This window comes from Schistosoma mansoni, chromosome W (assembly GCF_000237925.1).
Source record: "Schistosoma mansoni strain Puerto Rico chromosome W, complete genome".
NCBI lineage: Eukaryota > Metazoa > Platyhelminthes > Trematoda > Strigeidida > Schistosomatidae > Schistosoma > Schistosoma mansoni.
The window spans coordinates 7,427,976-7,448,508 of NC_031502.1; the positions used below are offsets into that span (position 1 = coordinate 7,427,976).

Sequence of the window (20,533 nt, forward strand, 5' to 3'; positions counted from 1 at the left end):
ATTTATAGGCTTTATTGGTTTCAGATCAATCAGTTGTTCTATGCGTCATAGTTTCGATTGTTATTCCAACTGAGACCAATCTGTGAGGAATACGAACTGTAACACGTTTTCTTGAAAAGTCTAAAGGAATCCTATTTAAACGCGGTCAATCGATTGTGAAGGGAAAGTTGATATGTAATCCAAATATATTTATTTGTCATTGTGTAAAATAAAATAAACAGATTTCATAATTTATCGGCGTTTAATTATAAGAAAACAGTGAGTATCAAGAAATTTTTACATAATAAATAGTCTTGCAATTAAACAATAACTCGTGATTATTTCTTAACTGCTATTTTCATACTGTTTTTTTACTTAATTTATACATCGAATTTCAAATAGGGACTTTTAATGGTCTCAGTTTAACCTCATGTTGGCTTGCATTAAATTTATATAGTATGAATAGGCAAAGAAGTATACTCAGAGGTGGATAAAAGAATAACATCAAGATGCTCTGGCAAAAAAAGAGTATTTACAAAAATATCACCTTGTAAACACTCTTTATCGTATGTTTATTTATCTTTATAGTTTACATCGCGAAATGATCCCAGTTAATTAACAATTAAAAACAGGATGTACTGAGCACCTGCTTTGTCCAAAGTATAGGTCACCTCAGCAATGTACATCGACAACTCGCTAGAGGATCAAACTTCGTGGCAAGCTCTTAAAGTTTAATTTACTGTGCAGCTATCCAATATTTTCGCTGAGACATATTATTAATTGCTAGTAACCTGCGCACGTCCTCTTCTTTTAAAAGCCTACAGTTTATTCACCCTTGAATAGGTAGAAGGAAACCGAACTGACCAGTTTGTATTCATGTTGAGGTTTAGTTAGATACTGTTTCCCTCGAGCTTTTATGACTTTCATAGAACAAAGTGTTTGTGTTAAATAACCTACGTAAATTAATTAGCAAGACGATATATATCTACAGCTTTGATGACAAAATTGTAAGGAAATAAGGGAGCCGTTAACAAAACTTGAATCAATAGTCCCTGGATCATTTGGAATATGAGACCCGACCGCTAACCGTCTATCATATTTCACACATAGGAATGACTTATCATTTCTACCTGAAGTTTGTGCTGGTAATGTTGTTCAGAAGAACATTGAAAACCTCACGACCAAACCAACCACGTCAGTGAACGAAACTTCATTGAAAACATGCTAAAGACGATTTAGCGGAGAAAACTTTATTTTCGACAATGTCGTTTACTTAAGCCGTACAATCGCATGTCATCAAATATTCAATACAAATAGAAACAATTATGGTCGTATTTAATCCATAGTAAAGGTCAACACGATCTTTAAACATTTTAAAGGGAGTGCATTAATGTTACTTAAACAGTCAAGCCTGTTTACACTGTTCTACGAAAACCACACTTTTGTTAATCTGTGGATGAAAAAGATGTACACAACAGAAAAAGGTGTTTCGGGTGCGGATTGCCATGTACAGTGATCGGACTCTTTTTTCCCCAAGAAATTTCGATAACCAATTGTCTTTTTCTGCCAGTTTGCATGGATTAAGTTAGGATATTCTCACCCAATTCAATATGACACATAGTTATGGTGAACTTTTGACTTTTTTACGCAACAAACACTCCGCACTCGCTCATTTCTTTTTGGAAATTAACTTCACTGATTTTTATAAAAGAGATCTTGGTTGACAAATTTGTATTCCACGCCACTTACCTCAATATAGCCCTTTTCACAAGTTTTATATAAGAGGTCAGTCTTGGTTAATAGTGGAATCCAAGACTAACATTTCGTCCAATTTGGGATTCGTCAACATCTCAGTGTCGATGTTCACTTTAGGACTCGAACCCAGTACCTTTTATACCAAATCCCGAATGCTGAAAAGTCTTAAACAAGACGAAATTCCCTTCCTGGATCCCACTGTTAACCACCAGTGGTGTCTTCTATAGAAACTTAAGAAAAATGATTATATCGAGTAAATCCTCACAGGATACGCATATTTCATCAATACAAGCCTAAATAAAACTGGTTCAAATCAAAATATTTATTACGATCGTGACCATGCTAATGTCGTGTCATTTAGGCCAAAATTGAATGTATGTGTTATATATCATATTAGATTATATGTTCTTTGAGGAATCGATGTACACTAAGCAGTGAAACAGATATTCTTTTTCTAACTCATTTACATCTTAAAAGTATATTATTATTATTTCATTATTATAAATAGTCCACACAACACTGAATTTATTTGAAATTATTGAGTCAAACTTTGGTAATGGTACTTACAAACTAGTATTATTGTAATTCATTTTATCTAAAAATTGAATTTGCATAGTTGAAATCATGAGTCGATTGAAGCTAGACCACCGTGGAACACCTGGAAGCACTGGATGGCCGTCTCGTCCTACTGCGGGACCCCTCAGCAGTGCGCAACCACGATCCCGCCTCGCGAGATTCGGACACAGGACCCACCAATCTCGTGCCAGAGCACTCAACCGATAGACCACTGAGCCGGCGTCCGATGGTGTTAATGTCTAACTTCAACCAATCCATGAATTTAACAATGTGAGGCTGTTATTTTCTTATTACAAAATAATTATGGTCATTATAGCTTAAGAAATTGAACAAATTACGAACAAATCATTTGCAGAATTAATTGTTTAAGACAAGGTGGATTAACTCCACTGAAAGTACTATTAGCTTATCAGGATAAACGATTTGAAGTGGATCAACATTTTAATTATATAGCTATTTTCATTGTGATGTTATGTGATTGATTATTATCAACATATATCTTGGCACAAATATGCGCTAGCTCAAGTTGCTTTACTATATCACCACGACGACATGAAATTTACAAAATTAGTAGCAAAAGAATCGGAATCATATAACAGTAATGATAATAACAAAGACGTCTAGTTCCTAAACTAGCTAATACCCCAGTCAGCTTAACCGCTAAAACTGGAATGTCAACCTCAAAGACCTCCAGAGTTGATTTCTCAAGCCTTACTGCTCTCCTTTTCAACTTATATATGATTTTTTCGACCTTACTAAAAGTTGAAGGGGTCTTGGGCTGATTTCTCATTGAGGTTATTTGAGAATGCTGGGTAACTTGAGATTAGTCGAACTGTTCTTCAAAATGTTCCACCCATCGGTCTATTTTCTTGGGCTGAAAATCCATAATGGTTCCAACTGGCAAGAATGCTTGAATCAATTTTCACACTAGTTAGCACATGTTATAAAGGCACGCCTGAAGACTTGATGGAACTGACGCTTCTTGTGTCTTAATTAGGAATATTGCCACTGAGTTCTTGTCACCTCAGTCGGCCATGATATAGTGTCACTGATATTATCAGTTATATTACAGCTTGTTCAGCAGCATTTGATCAGTGCTAAAGACTAGACATGGAGTTGGCCACTACTAAGTGACCAATGTGTGTGTTATCATTTCCCTGACCTTGAATTCGGTTATCATTTCCCTTAGTGGTTGATAGTTTATTTCTACGTCAATGAACCTACTTCACGTAAAACGGCCTGAGTATTTAACACTTATTGTTTTTCCACAAGTCTTTATTCATAGCAGAGCAGTGGCTTAGTGCTTAAAACACTGCTTTCAACAATTCAGTCGTAGGTTTGAGTTCACCGATAGTCACGCAAACATTATAATGGCCCAAAGCTCAGTAAATAAATCTGTACTTGGTAAATAAGCTGTATTAGATTATCCATAAAGAATTCTATTCATTATGTTGTTCATCTGGTCATTTGTGTACTTACCTCAACGGTTGAAGGTACACAGGTATAGAAAACACTGATAAAATGGATGCTCACATTTAAAAAGTACAGTTCTTTGTTGTTCATAGTATCCAATTACTGATCTATAACCGAATCCGCCTTTAATTTGAGGGTAGAAAAAAATATCTGTTTTCTTCATTTACCATCTTACGTATTTGAAGCTTACATTGGTCATTTTCAGTTAACCACACTTTCAAATTCCGTTTTCGCTTTCTGCACTTTTTAATTGCATAGTTCGTTGAAATCAGTCTTAATGATTTATTAGCTGGAGCACCGGTTAGTATAAAAGAAAATCTTATCATTAATTTAGTGTACAGTTATGTGATTTTATAAATGCGTTTCAGCTTGAAAATAAGCATAAGAATCGAATGAAATTAAAACAGTGAATGCATTTATACTAGTTGCGGGTTTGTGGAAACTATCGAACGTTAAGTAAATAACAAACCGATCGAAGTTGAATAACTGTTGTAAACCTGAAAGGACTGGACTGAATAACTTAGATAATTACCCAGATCTAACTGACATTCAAGATGGAAGGGTTGTAGCCCACAAAATGTAAATAGTCATTTCTATACTATTCAGAAATATTTGTCCCCATATCCATCCACATGAATTGTACGTCTGAATAAACCACACTGGGTTGCTTTAACAAGGTGATACCTCACTAACAGATCCATGAATTGGATGAAGTTATACACTTACACCGATGGGTGCTAACTCAGTGTTCGCACGTGAAACCGAAGACTCCGGGTTCGATTCGCACGTGGGGGATCGTGAATGCGCCCTTTCGAGGAGTCCCTTACTAGGACGGAACATTCGTCCAGTCTTATCGGGTTTTCAATGGTAGTCTAACTTAGATCGATTCATGATGTTAATATATTTTGGCTGAATCGGTTATATATACAACATTATTCTAAATCTTGTCAAACATGTGGAGCCTCTTTTGTTTTACAACAGTCGACTAACTGTGCATATGATTAGTGGTGAACTAAATTTAGATGGATCATTTGTGGATATGATTCTAGAAAACAGTTAGAAGACGAAGACAGTCTCATATTTTTGAGCTCAAGAAATATTTCTAATAACGGAAGCGGAGATGGGGCAGTTGTATTGTTACAAATAGGGGAGAGGAGTAACACGAATGTACCATAAGTTTCTGCAAAATGAAGTTTATACAAGAGTTCGCGTGTTTGTTTGACAGATTACGTATTCAACTTATTGAAAAACGTAAGTTTATTCAGATTATATGTATGGATAACACAGAAAAACAATCGAAGTGTTAAATTAAATTACAAATAAGACATCGATGAAAGGACAACAAAATAAATGCATTGATATTACAATAAGAAAAAGTCATGATTTGTTGAACCAAAATATATAAATGTCATTCTACTTTGTGTGTATCGTTTTCCGTTTTATTGGTGTTGTTGCTATTATTATTATTATTACTATTATTATTAAAAGCGTTCATTTTCTGCAATTCCTCCTGTAGGAGAACAATTCGTCTTCTTATATCATTTTTAATATATTCATTATTTTCCGTCACCTCTTCATTCTTTTGAATAAGCTTGGACGAAAAGTTGACAGATAGAAGAAAGACAAACATACAAACGGTAATAAAGCCGTAAAAAGAACACTAATCAGTGTTTTTTGAAGGTTACGAAACCAGCAAAGATTTGTTACAGTCTAACAGGCAGGGAATTAAATGCAAATTAACCATGCACAATTCCATGTAGTATAACATTATGGATTATACTTTAGTATGTGTCAAAGCTAGTGATGCTACCTGAGCTGCTCAAATTGAAGTAACATTTCAAGCTTGTGACTTATTGATTGAAAATCAAATGTCTTGACCACAATTTCATCGTTTCACAAGTGGTTTTTCTGATAGTATCAGTTAAGGAAACTACGCAGACAAGTAAAGAGATACAATTAACGTACGTTCAGACCGTAGCACAACCGCGTGTATCATTACACCACACCTCTGTTCTGTTGGAATATCAAGATTTGTACTAGAAATTCGTTTGGAATGCATACAGAATGATTTAGTATGATGAAAACAATTTAAAAAATAAAGGTTTATTCAAATTTAAACTTTTTGTATCGAATACTATGTTTTTTCATGTGGTAATAACACTTGGATTATCAATTTAATCTCTGTCTAGACTTAATAATGAACAACAAGCTTAAAATAGGTGTTATTCATATGATACATCTTCGTTGCTAATGATTTGTATCTGATTCCTAGCAAATAAACCCAAGATGTGTCTACAACAAGCTACTGTAATTGTTTTCATTACGAGGTATAATCCAACTTGGACTTCATTAGAGTGGTCGTTTTGGATTAACGAAACAAAGTAATAATCTTTTATTCCAAATCTTTGAATCAGCACCTTAGTAACTTTATGCTTATTACCTGAGTTATACGCTAAAATATCATTGTTAAATAGCGAAGAGAATTCTATTACGTGATATACTGCCACCAACAAGCAAATAAATATCTTATTTTCACTGCAAGTGGAAAAACTTGAAAAAAGTCAAGTGAACTTTTTATACTCCCCCAACTTAATCAATCAGGAGAGAAGAACAGAAATGGCCAAGTATCTTTTTAATCACGGAGTAATTCGAAGTGAAAAATAATAACATGAATAACATTGTTGTTGGGGCAACTACCACAGAGAACTTCCACCAAAGATATTTCTATGGTTATCAATCGTGAAATTGAAGAGGATGATGGAACTTTATAATCCTAACTCCAGTAAATAGGGGTGATCGCATTTCCTCACTTTCCTGGTGCTTTTGTAGTAACTCATTTACGAAGTAAAAGTTTATTTACTCTGCTTTAGGCTATACTGTTTATGTGAAGATCAATGATATTACCCAAATGGCGAAAATAAAGTAGGTAAAGTGGGATGTGAACCTGAGACCTAATGGCCGAAACACAAGGTTTTCAGGACCTTTAGGCATTGTAAATATTCAGTGCTGAAAGAATTTCACATGTTAACTAAACGGGATGGGCTCGTAAATAATAAACTCCCATCTGTACAAAGGTATGGAAATAATGAATAATTATTGGTAAACTTAGCCAATGATAACTTACTTGAATCCGTATAATAAATCTGCATGTTAGCATTAAGCATAAAACAATAAGATTAGAAGCTTCTTTTAGTCCATCTGCTACGCGCCATATACTAAATAGATGGAATAGCATAAGACCAAGTAGTATAACATTGCTGACATCCTGTGCAATCCCAGAACAAGCTGCAAGTACAACACCACCGACAACTTCAGTCGTTCCATAAACTCGTCTAATTACATGAGGATTCGGATTCCAACCAGTAAACGAACCAAAAGGAAATGTCTTGAACATCCTAATGAAATTTTTTCTCTGTTAAACAGATTAAGGTTTTTTCTTGAAAACAATTTACCACACTGCGATAAAGCTCATCAGAAAATAATGGGCCAAGTTTTAACGTCCCAAAGAATATGAAAAATACTCCTACAGCCACAGAAATTGCAGTTAAAGCAGTATTGGACATTTTTCAAGATAACGAATGCACCAAATTCCGAATAAGTAATAAATCTGAAATTTAAAGGAAAAAAGTTTATCGGACTTGTGATTTGGATTGAGACTACGACTAACTTTTTCAACAGAAATGATTTTATGCACTTAGTTACCTTTATTAACTAGAAAAGAGAGCAATGATTTGAGCAGGATGACACAAATTTGTTTGATTTAGTTTGATTCTTATCAGCTGCTCACTATTTTCTTTTAGTTCATAATCTTAATTTCAAATGACTGACCTTGATTCGCTTGATCCTTAGTTGTCGTTGACTTGTATTTTATTACTTGGTTACATAACCACCTAGTTTCAGCTCTAAGTCTCCTTTTAATGCCCGGACTAATGTATTAGGACCTTCTTTTACATTTTTTTATTTCCAGTATTTTTTATTCGAATCTTTGCTACATCAAGCTAAATTTTCATCAGCTTCACTTCTAAAAAAATATGTTAACTTATTTGAAAATTAGTTTCAAAGATGTTACGACTTGTAAGTAGCGTAACGAAATAAAACTAATTCATGTCCATTTGCTAGAGCTGTTTTTTCTTCAAGGAATAATTCCAACATCAGGGAAAATCGCTTGACAAGGGACTCTGTTAAAAATGGAACTAAGAATAATATCTGGATTTACGGGAAATAGTTCTGTTTCTTTCACCAACACACTGGGTGTTATTTGCTGTTGCAAAACATTTGCAAACGATTTGCTGACCGTATTGCTAATTGCTATTAAAGTGCAATAAAACCACAGTAGGGTCTATTACGATTCACTTTCCGATTCATGAGTGAGGTAGTGACTTAGTAGTTAGAACACTTGATTAGTGGCTATTAAGCCCTAGATATGAATACAACTCCATTTTTTGTGTGAGCAGCTGAGTAGTCAGTCACTTACGCGCAACGCAGAGCCTAGTGTGTGTGTTCATTGGTCAAAGCAGTCACACCCCCTGATCTCCGCGAGATGTAACTCTTTAAGGTGAATTCCAGAGTAGTAGAAGTAGTAACAGTAGTGGTAATAAAAAAGACTAGGTATCAGAGATATCCCTTAATAAGATAAAAATAAGTGGAATAAAAAAATTAAGGGGAGTTGAAAAGTCTAAAACCCAGGGGGAGACAAGGAATGGATGCACCTGCGCCATCCCAAGGAATTTTGACCCAATCATTCAAAGTCTCTGACCACCGAGTACGATAATCACGCGGGCCCAAACCAGATAGTCGACACCTGTTGACATGGCTCAGTCTAATTGTCACTGACTTTGTAGACTGGTACGACGTCTTAGTTTGGCCTCTTAGCTTTCCTCCACCCTACTCCTACACTACACAACGTCGCCCATAGAAGTAGGAGGTGGTTGAGTATTCGTAGCAAATATCCCAGCAACCCCAGTTTATGAAGATTTATTGCCTCATCAATCGACCTGCCGTATTTACCTAGTGACCTATCTGTAACTCAGTGGCCCCAAAATACACGAGTAATGCTTTGGAAACATTTATGATCGAATACTAATAACTTACGAGTATCCTGTATTCAAAAGTCATGTTTCAGATCCAAGAAGTAGGACGAAACAAACTGCTGAACAGTAAACTCGTACTTTAGTTGGCAGACGAATATCTCGCCTACATCACAAGTGACGCGCGTTGGCGAAAGCCAGATGGGCTTTTAGCATTCATGCGTAGATCTCATTAGACACAAGCTAATCAGAATGGATGAGACTTTCAAGATAAGTGAAGAGAGTGGATAACAGTCCTATCTTCTTCCGAGATGGCCTTACTAACAGTCTAGTTCTAAGTAACCCTTTCCTTTCGTTTTAGGACTCAGACAGCTGATATTAGCTCTTTTAAATAGCGACCGGATTGATGTATCTTTTTAACTCTTGGTCCTTGATAGCATGTTGTTCAACAATGAATAAAAAATCTGAACTCAAAATAAGCGTCAAACAAACGATGAAAACAATTTGGATGGTTTACACTTTATTTGCATTGGCAACTAGACATCATGACTACAATAAGCGTAACTCAGCAGCTCATGTAAGTAACGTTTGTGGCTATCATAAATTCTTTTTATAGACATTGGAAAAAATCAGTACAAACGTATCATTTTAGCAATCCTTAGTGAATCATATATGATAAACAGACAGGTTAACGAACCCACAGCACCAAGTTTGATGAAAAATCCGGACAGACAGCTGTGAGGTGAAGTACAAGAAGGCTAACCATCTACTGAGATTGAGCGTACGTAATAAATAAAATAAAATACGTAACGAACATGGCAAAAAAGACCACACATTTTGAAGAGTAATAAACAAAATATAATTCATCAGTAAAGGGTTGTGGAGATTGTTGAATTATATTGAAATCGTGGACCGACCAATGTCAGACCACAACTGGAAACCTGGGAGCATCAGAAGGCCAGTTTATTCTAGTGTGGGACCCCGCAATAGTGTGCATCAGTGACCCCGCACGCGAGAATCGGAACCAGGACCTCTGCTCTTGTGTGTGAACTACTAACCTTCGAGGGTATCCTTAGATTCGATCCTCAAATTACCAATCTGGTTGTATACGAATATTTGGATTACGAGTTTTGTATGGTTTATTTAGTATAATGTCCCTTGCCTCGTAACTTCCGAGTACTAACTTCAAGATCCTTCTTGGTTAGGCGTCACCTGCAACCCATTACTGAGCCTGATTACTTTAGTAATATAAACTGAAACCTCTTTTGGTGGTACATTTCTGATGGAAGATTTCAGTAATCTTAGACTATGTGCATACCTTTTAGCAGGATCTTTTTTGACTTCTTTAGATATCAAATAATTAAACTAGGGATGAATTCGACTTCTTTGGAAGTCGTGTTTACGGTCTTCGGTCGTGTTGTCATTTCCCGCCTGTTAACTAATGGGAGCTTTTCTTTAGTTGTTTTCGGATCAGAGTCGTTTGATTCGAGCAAATTACTCACAATAACATTTAATGAGATCGAACATTTTCCAACCACGCTAGGGTCATGTGGTCTTATTTTTAAAAACTTGGCGGAATATTCTGACTCAGAATGGGAACCTACCAGAGACTTATCGGACAAACGGGTGTCGTCTGCGGTTATTTTTCTTTCCCTTGTTCGCTCCCCCACTATCGTCCATTTCCTCTTAGTCAGGACAGCCAGGTCGGAACCACTTGGGACTGTGACGGTTTTATATGATACCACCTTAGGATCGTGACCACAAATATCCAATGATATTTCACTCCCTAACTGTTTTGTAGTAAATTTAACTTTTGGATGTTTTGCAGTCGAGTATTTTGCTCTTTCCGTAACACCACTTACTACAAACAGATTCTTAGTTGTCAGTACTCATGTTTCCAGGTCAGCCCTCATCAGCATTCTCGCTTGCCAACACAAGAAGGCTAATTGCCTCTTGGTTCAGTAATGTTATAATCGAACAGCAAAACATACAAAGCCGATGGGAGTAAAACATTGAATATCTTTTGCATGTGGTGAGATTTAAACCCCATTTTTGCAGTCATCACGATGCATTTCTTCCTCCAAATGAGAGAAAAAATTCGGATGTTTACATTTATGAGTAGAGCCGACTATTGCAAGAAAATTTAAAGGGAAAAGTCGGCAAAATACAAAAGCTAATCACTAATGTTATAATCAACTAAAAAAGTGTCACACAAGATTCTTAGAAAATTCAAAACCTTGACCAGAATAATTTAAGACAAGTTGGACCAATTATGCTTTTGATGCAACAAATACATGAAAGCAACGTTAGCTCACAACAAGTGCGAAATCACTGACCATTTTTAAATGAGTGCCCATCTAGCACACATAATGAACTTACATTTATTAAGGAAAGCAATTGACAGCAATTAGCAATAACACTAGCCTCAGATTAAGACAATCTTGGAATCAAAAGTAGAAGCAGATAGTTCAGCCCGTTACAGAAGTCGTTTCCAAAACCAGCGGGTAATCATGCAATTCAAGAGTTCCGCTTCAGAATCAGGGGCACTGTAAAAAACAATTTCTAACGTTTTCGCGCAGGTGGGGCGTACTGTCGTGTGCATCTTAGAATCAACATTTTTCTGTTTTTGGCAATTTTTGTACGTTTTAAACATTTTAAGCTCATACTTTGTGGCAAATAACAATAGTCTATTCTAGGGTTTATGCTCCATTTGTGAAATTACCCAATATAAAAAGTTCATTACGTTGATATAGGAGTTTTATAAGTATGGCTATTTGTTTTTACGACAATTATGTTAAGGTTAGTTCCTCGTTTCTTAAAACCGAAAATCTACACTATGATCAATTACTTTTAGATCATTCATATCGGACTTAAGAACTTTCGTATGGCACCATTTATGGATCATTTTGTTCAAAATATAGATTACATGAGGATAACTCTGCCAAAATATCTCCTCGAAACTGCATTAACCCCCTGTCATATGAACAAAACTTATATAGAAACCACCGGTCTGTTGATTATGATATGGCCATAACCCCCCGTGGTGGGCCTAGCGGTAACATTTTCTTATGTCGGTCGATTATTAGCGATGCTTATGACCTGTAGGATATGTACACCTGTAAGATAGAAAATATCCCAGATCCTGAGTAGATAGAAGTAATTAAAAACTTACTACAATATGCATATTAACATCAAGTTAGACAAGTGGTTAGTATGTAAGACTCCGATTATATCGCCAATTCAAAGTAGCCAATCTGATCCTAGGACTCCACCATGAGTGTTTTTGCTACTTTTTTCGTCCTTTTATGGCTCTATTATCACCGATCGACGTACACCCAGTACCTGAAGTTATGAATGAGGTCATAAAAAGCGTTCAAGGTTATGTATTTGATCAAGTCAGGTGATGCATCCAACTCCTGGAAGATTCACATTGATATTATTTCTTCAAGTAACGTCCCGTTTTAATGCGTCTTCGTGCCCAACATGTCTACATTGTTTACATGTTTTTCCTTCTACATAGCCGGTATTCTCTGCGAGACCAAACACATGGAACCGAACATTCATTACTTGTATCTGGACATTTTATACAAATAGTGAAGCGATCTCTTAGTTTTGACTCCCATTATCTGTTTGTTCTTAAAAAATGGATTCTTTGTTTCTGACTTTGAGATAGCTAGAGAGGCAGGTGAGTAAACACCTGAAATTGCCACATATATTCAGAGTATGACGACACCTTTACTCGTATCACCTTTTTAATCGAAGGATACCGACACAGTCAAATCAGAATTCAGAAATGATGAGGTCCGAAAATATTCTTGGAAAGCGATCGATATGTCAAGAATCGTATTATCTAGGCTGGTTAGTAATTGCATCAGATGTGTGGTACGGCGTGCCTACTCGTGATCTAGTGCGTATGCGTAATCGAGTACTCTCAGCTAGGGTGTGACCAGTAAAACTGACTAGGTCGGCATCAATGTAGAAACGTATAGAAATATTTAGCATGGCGATTTATTGCTGTTACACACTGGATAATTAGATAGAGCATTGGAAAGTCGTATCTCACCTACATGGCGTTAGGTATCCTGTTCGCGGCACTTGTATCATTTTCTTACTATCCATTCTCTTAATTTCATTCCTACATAGACACGTACAGCAAGTCATGTGAGATAATTTGCGGAAAGAAGGTAAATGTTGCCGAGATAAAATAGTAAGAAGGCTAAAAACTCAATGAGTTAATAATTCTTAATTAGGCAGTGAAAACCAAAATGAAAGGTTTTGTCTAACAAATTGACCGAAGTGGTATTCAGATGAACGTCGATTCTAGGAGAACACTAATGTAATAAGTTGGGTGGTTAACGGTTGTCCAAAAACATCTCGATAATGTCGAAACATTACAGCTTAAGTACTTATTTACCCTCTTATTTGCGTAAATATTATATTGCCTATTATTTCCCATCAAATCGCGAAAACCTTTCTGTTTGAAAAAGGAGACCTCGAGCTCCAAATGTTTTGTTCCACGATCTGAATAAAGATACACTGAAAATGCTATCCTGGATTTTTCTATAGGTGAAACAAGAGGTTACCACCAACAAGAAAAAAGTAGTAACAATATTTTGGTCAGAAGTATACTGTAATATTCATTCCATATTTCCAGAACAGTTGTATTGATGAACTAGTCTTATGTAATGGAACAACATAGCTTTCTTGATTAAAAAAGTGTGGATACTATCATTTCTGAAAAGATTCTCTTGTTCACCTAACCTTTTTAAATACATCTAACGCGAGATTTTCTCAAGTCCGTTACAACTATCTACAGCTTGGTGCTATAGTCTATCAATGTCCAATCTCTGGGTATAAAATTTTGAGGTGCCGTTCTGAAATTCAGGGTAAAAAACAAGCAGGTGAGAAGTCCCAAGCAATTGACTGGGCATAATCACCCTATATCCTTAGATACGATTAGGGGATTCAACTTGACTCAACTGATCTCATATCCTCTAGAAAGTCAGGGACTTCTGGTGTAACATGCAAGATCTTGACTATTCGTCTGTTTTGCTCACTTAACTGTAACTTCTGAAGTAGTATAGACTATCAATATTGCTCCCCACAAGTACTGGCAATATGTCTTAGCAACAAAATGTCCTTGCCCAATGTAAATTTATCTTACAATCCGACACTGCAGATGATCTTCATTTCCGGCGATCATCTTCGACCACCACGTTGGTTCAACCCACCTGAAGATAATGATTTTTGAGACGGATAAAGCTTGATGTAACTAGAAAAATAACAGTCCGGTAGCAATCATTAGTGCTACAAACTTCACCAAGCATCATTGGTTATCTGTCAATAGACGTTTTTAAAAGTATGAAACCGAGTCCCTAAAAGAACGAGGCTTAACCAGAAATAAAAACAACGAAATCACATGCTTAAATCATCGGGCATACCTGTACCTCTAGTGTCCAACTTTACTAATCAGTTATCCAGATAACTTTATATCCCTTAAAAGGAAGAAATCTGTTCTTAAAGTAACATGCAATAACCTTGGGGCCCACGACAACGTTAATAAATTGAAAGCGATAATAACTAATCAGGTAACAGCAAATGCTATCGCAAAAATAAGAAATAGAGAAAGGTCACCAAGGGATAAGGATAACCATACTATTGGTATGTTCAATAAAAAGTAAGGGATTTAGTATTCATATGTATTTTTCCGTTGGTTTAATATATCAATGTTGAACATACAAGTATCATTATAACTGAAAACTTCATATTATTCATTTGAAGTCATCTACAAATGTCTTTTGGGAGCACTTTATGTGATGAACTCGAACTCTCCGAATGAAGAAAGCAGAAGGGAAGTCGCCAGTGAAGACTATGTCCATATAAGTAACATTCACTTGTTAAATGACATTTACCCCATACATAAACGTACGTTGGTTTGACACAAATTCAAGTGAAATCATCGGGCGCAAGAGGTCACCAAGAGAATAATAAGAGTCCTCTGGGCATTGATAAACTAAAAGATAAACTAATAGAATGCTACAGCAATTGATCGGAAAATACATGTAATGATATCAAAATGCTTGATTTTATCTTCAGCACTTGCAAAATGAGAATTTATATACATATTATCCGACAGTTGGACAAGTTGTAGTTGTGATGGCGCAGAATGGACATTTTGCCGAATTATATTGCAACGTGCGACAATAAATGGTGGTTTGCAGCTTAACGTATGACCGGTGGAAGTATCCGGTGCTTAGATTGATAGTAATTGGATATAGGAGACTATCAATTTTGTCACATTGTTGATATTATCACCATCTTTAGTCTAAATTAGAAAGTCAGCTAACGTTTGTGCTAGTATACTGTGTGTATAGTAGCTTTTTCATTAGTAGGCTAACCGAAGAAACAGTAGTAAAACCGTGGAGAATAATTCTAACCAATATTCCAGCTAATTCGTTATTGTTAACAGGGTTTATTTAGCTACTGGAAAAACTTTTCGACCTCATTAGTGCTTAGACGTCATAGGATTTAGTGAAACTACGTATACATATGAGCTGTCATCAAAAATCCCTTTAATACTTAAAAATACTGATACTTATGTGAATTCCGGACAGACAAATAAAGGGAGTTCATTGATCATGAGTGCATCTACGAGGGAAATGCTCTAAACTCAATGTTCGGGTACATGATAAACCAATTATTCATACGCGTACTTACCGCTTGGCGGTTCATGCGAGTTCTCTAGAAGTACTAAGTTTGGCACAGGGTAGAAATCGACTTATTTAAATGAAGTAATTATAAGTTGTTAAATTTGGTAAACCTTATATTTTGCAAATGTCGGTGACATGATTTTGTACATTTTCAGCCGAATAAATCTCTACAAGGTGATAAACACTAAGCGCTGCCTGTATGATTATCAAAGGAAGCAAAGTTGTTACCAAGAGGGGTGCAACCTCCAACTCATGTCTATGACAATGGCATGAAATTTGTCAGTTTGGGAGCAACTTCAAAAGTGATATTTTCAGATTACAGGAGCTTTTCTCGACCGTCTACACTGATGATTTTAACAAGTGATTGTTTCGCTAGACCTCCAATTAGACTAACAAGGTTTTAAGCTACTTACTGGATGGGCAAATGATAGAAAGACATACTGACATCATCTACAACAGATAAAGTTAACCACGAGAAAACAAGAATAATTAACGTTAATTATAAGTTGATTTGTCAACTGTATTTGCTAGTCGTTTCATCAGTTTTATCAATCACAATACGTGATTATCGGGTCATGATAATGTTTTATGAAGATATTCACAAACCAACATGCAGCCCGCGGCCTTAGCTGTGCCAAACATCTTTTTAGACAACTAACGTGTTAGTTGTGTTATTACATGCGGTGTCCAAGCTTGATACTGATACATAAACCTACTGTATTATGGCGTCTATATGAACTTATAGTGAGTATTCCAAATACGGCTCACCAGTTTGTAGTGGATGTCGAGTCGAGGACGGACTATGATCACCACTACAATTCGATTACGCGCCCAAAAACGACTTGGTTCCCTTGATAGCCCGTGAATCAGAAGGCTTTACTAGTCCAGATCAAGTATATTTATTGGCGATCTCGTGGTATCGAAATAATACCGAGACGTGCCAAAGAGTACAGGCAAAATGAGCAGTGCGTGAGCAAGTTCGAACCAAACAAGGCGGAGAGCGAAACAAGAAGTGAAACTGATACAGTTAAACAAATATAGTAAAACAATCTCTGGTACAATTGGTTACAATAATAATAATTGTTTCTATTATTCCAATCGTGTTCTTATCGAGACTGACCGGTCACTACAGGAGCCCCCCTCTAGAAAGGGTTTACACTTTCGATACGTAGCGGTTTCGTTCGTGGGACTGATCGCGAAACGTGCAATTGTAGGACGAAGGCGTTAGCAGAACAGGAAATGATCGTTGATCCTCGAGTTGCCACCAAAAGTCTTTGACGTAGAACGGTACCAGAAGGAACGTACTGTATTAATTGCTTGGATTAGCATGCTACACCAGAGTGGTTCGTATCCAGAATCTGAAGGTTGCGATCGTAGAGGTCCGGACCAGAAACGCTGCAGACGTAGGACGAAACCAGATTGAGCCAAGGAACCAGATGCGACCAGGATAACCATGTTCGGGACCAAATGTATACTATACGTATTTGGAGCCAGAGAGGTCGACTGAGTGCGTTGACTAGAGCGTGGGTGATCAGGCCAGCTTTCGCCAAAATTTACTGAAGTCGACGATACCAAAACGGCGATGGTCGGAGGCGTAGGCTCGGGATAAACAAAAAAAGTTGAGAGAAAGAGAGAAAAGTGTGGCATTCGTGTAGTATAGGGTTAGGGTCCTATACTGTATCCGCAGTTGGTTATGAGGTTAGTCGAGAAAGCGTACGGGTAAGCGTACTCGGCGACCAGAACGTGAGACGGTAGTCTCGTTCGAACCTCGTGAGCCTGCAATCTCATCCGCAGTCAAGGGCGGTGTGGTCTGCTGGTCTGGACGTGAGACGGAAGTCTCGTCCGTAGACGGGGCAGATGACACGTGCTGTTGACTGGGACGTGAGAATGAGGTCTCAGAAGCATCTAGCGTGGGATCCGAAGTAGATGTAGAGATCCCGCTAGGAGCTTTGATGGGTCTAGCATTAGGTCTCGGCTTATCAGGTAGGGCACTGTCATCGACGTGTGCTGGCATGAGACGATCAATGCTGACTACTTTGACGCGGCCATGTCGATCAACCTTGAAGGTCTTTTAGTGACGGGAAATCACGTGAAAAGGGCCTTCGTAAGGCTGATTGCTCAGATTGACCGTAAGTTGTCGTGTACCATAGTTAGGAATGACTGAGTCATCCGCAGCGCGTAGTCGAAGCACTGTAGCTTGAGACTTACTGTTACCAATAGGTACGACAGAAACTTGGGCACCCGTATCCACAAGGTACCTAGCGTTAGTGCGATAATCGTGCACGTAAAATAAACGGTCAAACTGAGGTGAAGGGCCGGTGAGTACGGCCGTATTTACTCACCGGCTCGGGAAGTTCCCGCCTTGTATGGGCAGGGAGCTCGACAATGACGGGCGCCGGCCCCGAAAGCACGGTGAAACCAGCACCAACTCGAACTCGCTTCCGAAACCACCTTCTGGCGTGGCTTGGAAGATGCCCGCTTGGGGCGAGTCGTTACGGCTTTTCGAGATTGTGACCTGGGTCGGGGGACGTAGGAGGCTGGCACATTTGAGCGGTCTCGGAAACTGAGACGAGTATGGATACATCTGTCCCTATCTTCATTCGCCGAAGGTCGTCTAGCATCGAAATCCATGTTTGAACGGGAAGTAGAGGCAACAATATAGTTGTCTTTGGCGCTAGCACGTGCTAGAATTTTGTCTGCTATGAGGGCCACCTTGTTCAGTGGGGTGTCCTCGAGCAGGACCGTAAGAGTTGGTTGGATACTAGCTGGTAATGCCTCGAGCCATAACTCTTTGACTATTTTGGAGTCGGCTGTCGAGTTTCCTGCAAGGGATTGCAGGCGCGTGAGGTGGTGGCTCGGCTTAGCATCACCCATAGGGTGACGTGCTAATAGAGTCCTCAATCGTTCCTCTCTTGATGGGAGGAAATGTCGAAGGATGGCATCCTTAAGACGGTCGTAAACGTTCGGAACGTTCGGGTTGAGGACAACCTCACGAACAGCAGTTAAGTGATCCCCAGGCAATGATTCCAAAGCATAGGCGTACTTTTGCCTTTGGTTGGTTATGCGGCGTATCTCAAATTGAGATTCCAGTGCCGCGAACCAGACTTCTGGATCATGAGGGATGAAAGGAACCGGTCGAAAATTAATAGCCTGTACCTCGGAGTCTATAATATTTATACTATTCTTATCGTTATCCACCATAGTAAGTTGCCAAGATATTATATATTGAAAATATCAATACGAATATATGCAACAGAAGTGGATAGATACACAGACTCACCGAATTGATCTGGGTTGGAAAAATGGCCAAGTTTGAACTGTGCTCGATGAATTGGATTACTAGTTGTGGTTCACCAGATATTGTGCGTGTTCCAAATAGGGTTCACCAGTTTATAGTGAGTATTCCAAATACGGCTCACCAGTTTGTAGTGGATGTCGAGTCGAGGACGGACTATGATCACCACTACAATTCGATTACGCGCCCAAAAACGACTTGGTTCCCTTGATAGCCCGTGAATCAGAAGGCTTTACTAGTCCAGATCAAGTATATTTATTGGCGATCTCGTGGTATCGAAATAATACCGAGACGTGCCAAAGAGTACAGGCAAAATGAGCAGTGCGTGAGCAAGTTCGAACCAAACAAGGCGGAGAGCGAAACAAGAAGTGAAACTGATACAGTTAAACAAATATAGTAAAACAATCTCTGGTACAATTGGTTACAATAATAATAATTGTTTCTGTTATTCCAATCGTGTTCTTATCGAGACTGGCCGGTCACTACAAACTAATGGTTCTTTTGTAATGATGGCTGCTTGATTTTGAATTCCAAATACAATACATTCGTTCGTGTTCATCTAATACTTCCTGGTTAAATTGAGTTGTTTCTAAGATTACTAGTTTATACACTAATTCAAATACTCTCAAATATCACATATATGCAAATACCAAACAAGTTACTGGGTAGGAAAACTAAAAGTAAGGGAGGAAGTTTACTGGGCACTCATATATATATATATATATATATATATATATATATATATATATTAGTTACGTTTGTTTACCCTCGTGGGCCATAAGCTGCTGACCAGGAGTCTCGAATCTACTGTCTTTTGATTTCCTTCCCAGCTGTTTACAAGTGTCATTCATTCCTTCGATGTCGGTTTCTGATTTTTGGCATATGTATTCTTCGATCTGTCTCTTCCTTTTAGCTCAAACATACAATTCTCAGAGCTGAACATACAGTAACTGAAAAGATTAGCACTCAATATTTAACAACATTGAGAGGACCACAATTTGTGTACGCATGGACACTTGATCAGTATATTATGACTCGGCCATTAAGGCATGGTCACTCTATGTAACTCATTTCTTTTAACATCAAATATATTTTCTTATCCCCAGCCCAAATGTGTTTTTCAGATGTGATAAACATCCTATTGCTGTCTGTCACGTAGGACGAGTCAGTACAAATAATGATTTGACTTCCACGTAAGGTCTGATAGATTAGGTAGTCATATTATAAGAAATCTAAAATTGTGGAACAGATTTATCATTTAGTAGCGAAGATAAATGCACTTTATGCCGGCTTATGACCTGATTCCGCATTAATGAAACCGACTAAGGAAGCGTAACGTGTTATCAATTATCATATTTACCTTAACTTTGTCGACTGATTTTTACTTATGTTAACCCATTATTTCATTGAGTTGTTGATTAATTCTCACGTTTATTGTCCTCTTTGGTCGTCAAGTAGTATTCATAGTCAGCTTGATAGCCCGATCAATACTAATAACTGATCAGCTGTAGTTACTTACTTACTTACGCCTGTTACTCCCAATGGAGCATAGGCCGCCGACCAGTATTCTCCAACACACTCTGTCCTCGGCCTTCCTTTTATTTCTATCCAGTTTTTGTTCATTTTTCTCATGTCTGTCTCCATTTCTCGGCGTAGTGTGTTCTTTGGTCTTCCTCTTCTCCTTTGGCCTTCAGGATTCCATGTAAGGGCTTGTCTTG

At 37.7% G+C, this 20,533-nt stretch overlaps 1 protein-coding gene across 2 annotated transcripts; it reads right to left on the reverse strand.

Annotated features, from left to right (window-relative positions):
- Positions 1-4,842: 4,842 nt before the first annotated feature.
- On the reverse strand, positions 4,843-11,312 carry Smp_031270.1 (hypothetical protein). Of its 2 annotated transcripts, XM_018800076.1 has the most exons (6): positions 11,190-11,312; positions 7,612-7,804; positions 7,486-7,569; positions 7,236-7,390; positions 6,908-7,195; positions 5,660-5,819 (listed from the first exon to the last, which is right to left on the reverse strand). In XM_018800076.1, the coding sequence occupies exons 4-6, from the start codon at positions 7,344-7,346 to the stop codon at positions 5,808-5,810; spliced, it is 411 nt and encodes a 136-aa protein (XP_018653925.1). In that variant the 5' UTR covers positions 7,347-7,390; positions 7,486-7,569; positions 7,612-7,804; positions 11,190-11,312; the 3' UTR covers positions 5,660-5,807. The 2 variants fall into 2 exon arrangements, with proteins under 2 accessions (XP_018653924.1, XP_018653925.1); XM_018800074.1 differs by lacking the exons at positions 5,660-5,819; positions 7,486-7,569; positions 7,612-7,804 and adding an exon at positions 4,843-5,374.
- Positions 11,313-20,533: the final 9,221 nt, after the last annotated feature.

Coding starts and splice junctions, on each gene's coding strand:
- Smp_031270.1 (XM_018800074.1), bottom strand. CDS start 7,346: ATGTCCAATACTGCTTTAACTGCAATTTCTGTGGCTGTAGGAGTATTT. Junction 7,196..7,235: donor ATGAGCTTTATCGCAGTGTG/GTAAATTGTTTT, acceptor TCTGTTTAACAG/AGAAAAAATTTCATTAGGAT. Junction 5,375..6,907: donor GATTTATTATACGGATTCAA/GTAAGTTATCAT, acceptor TTTTCGTCCAAG/CTTATTCAAAAGAATGAAGA.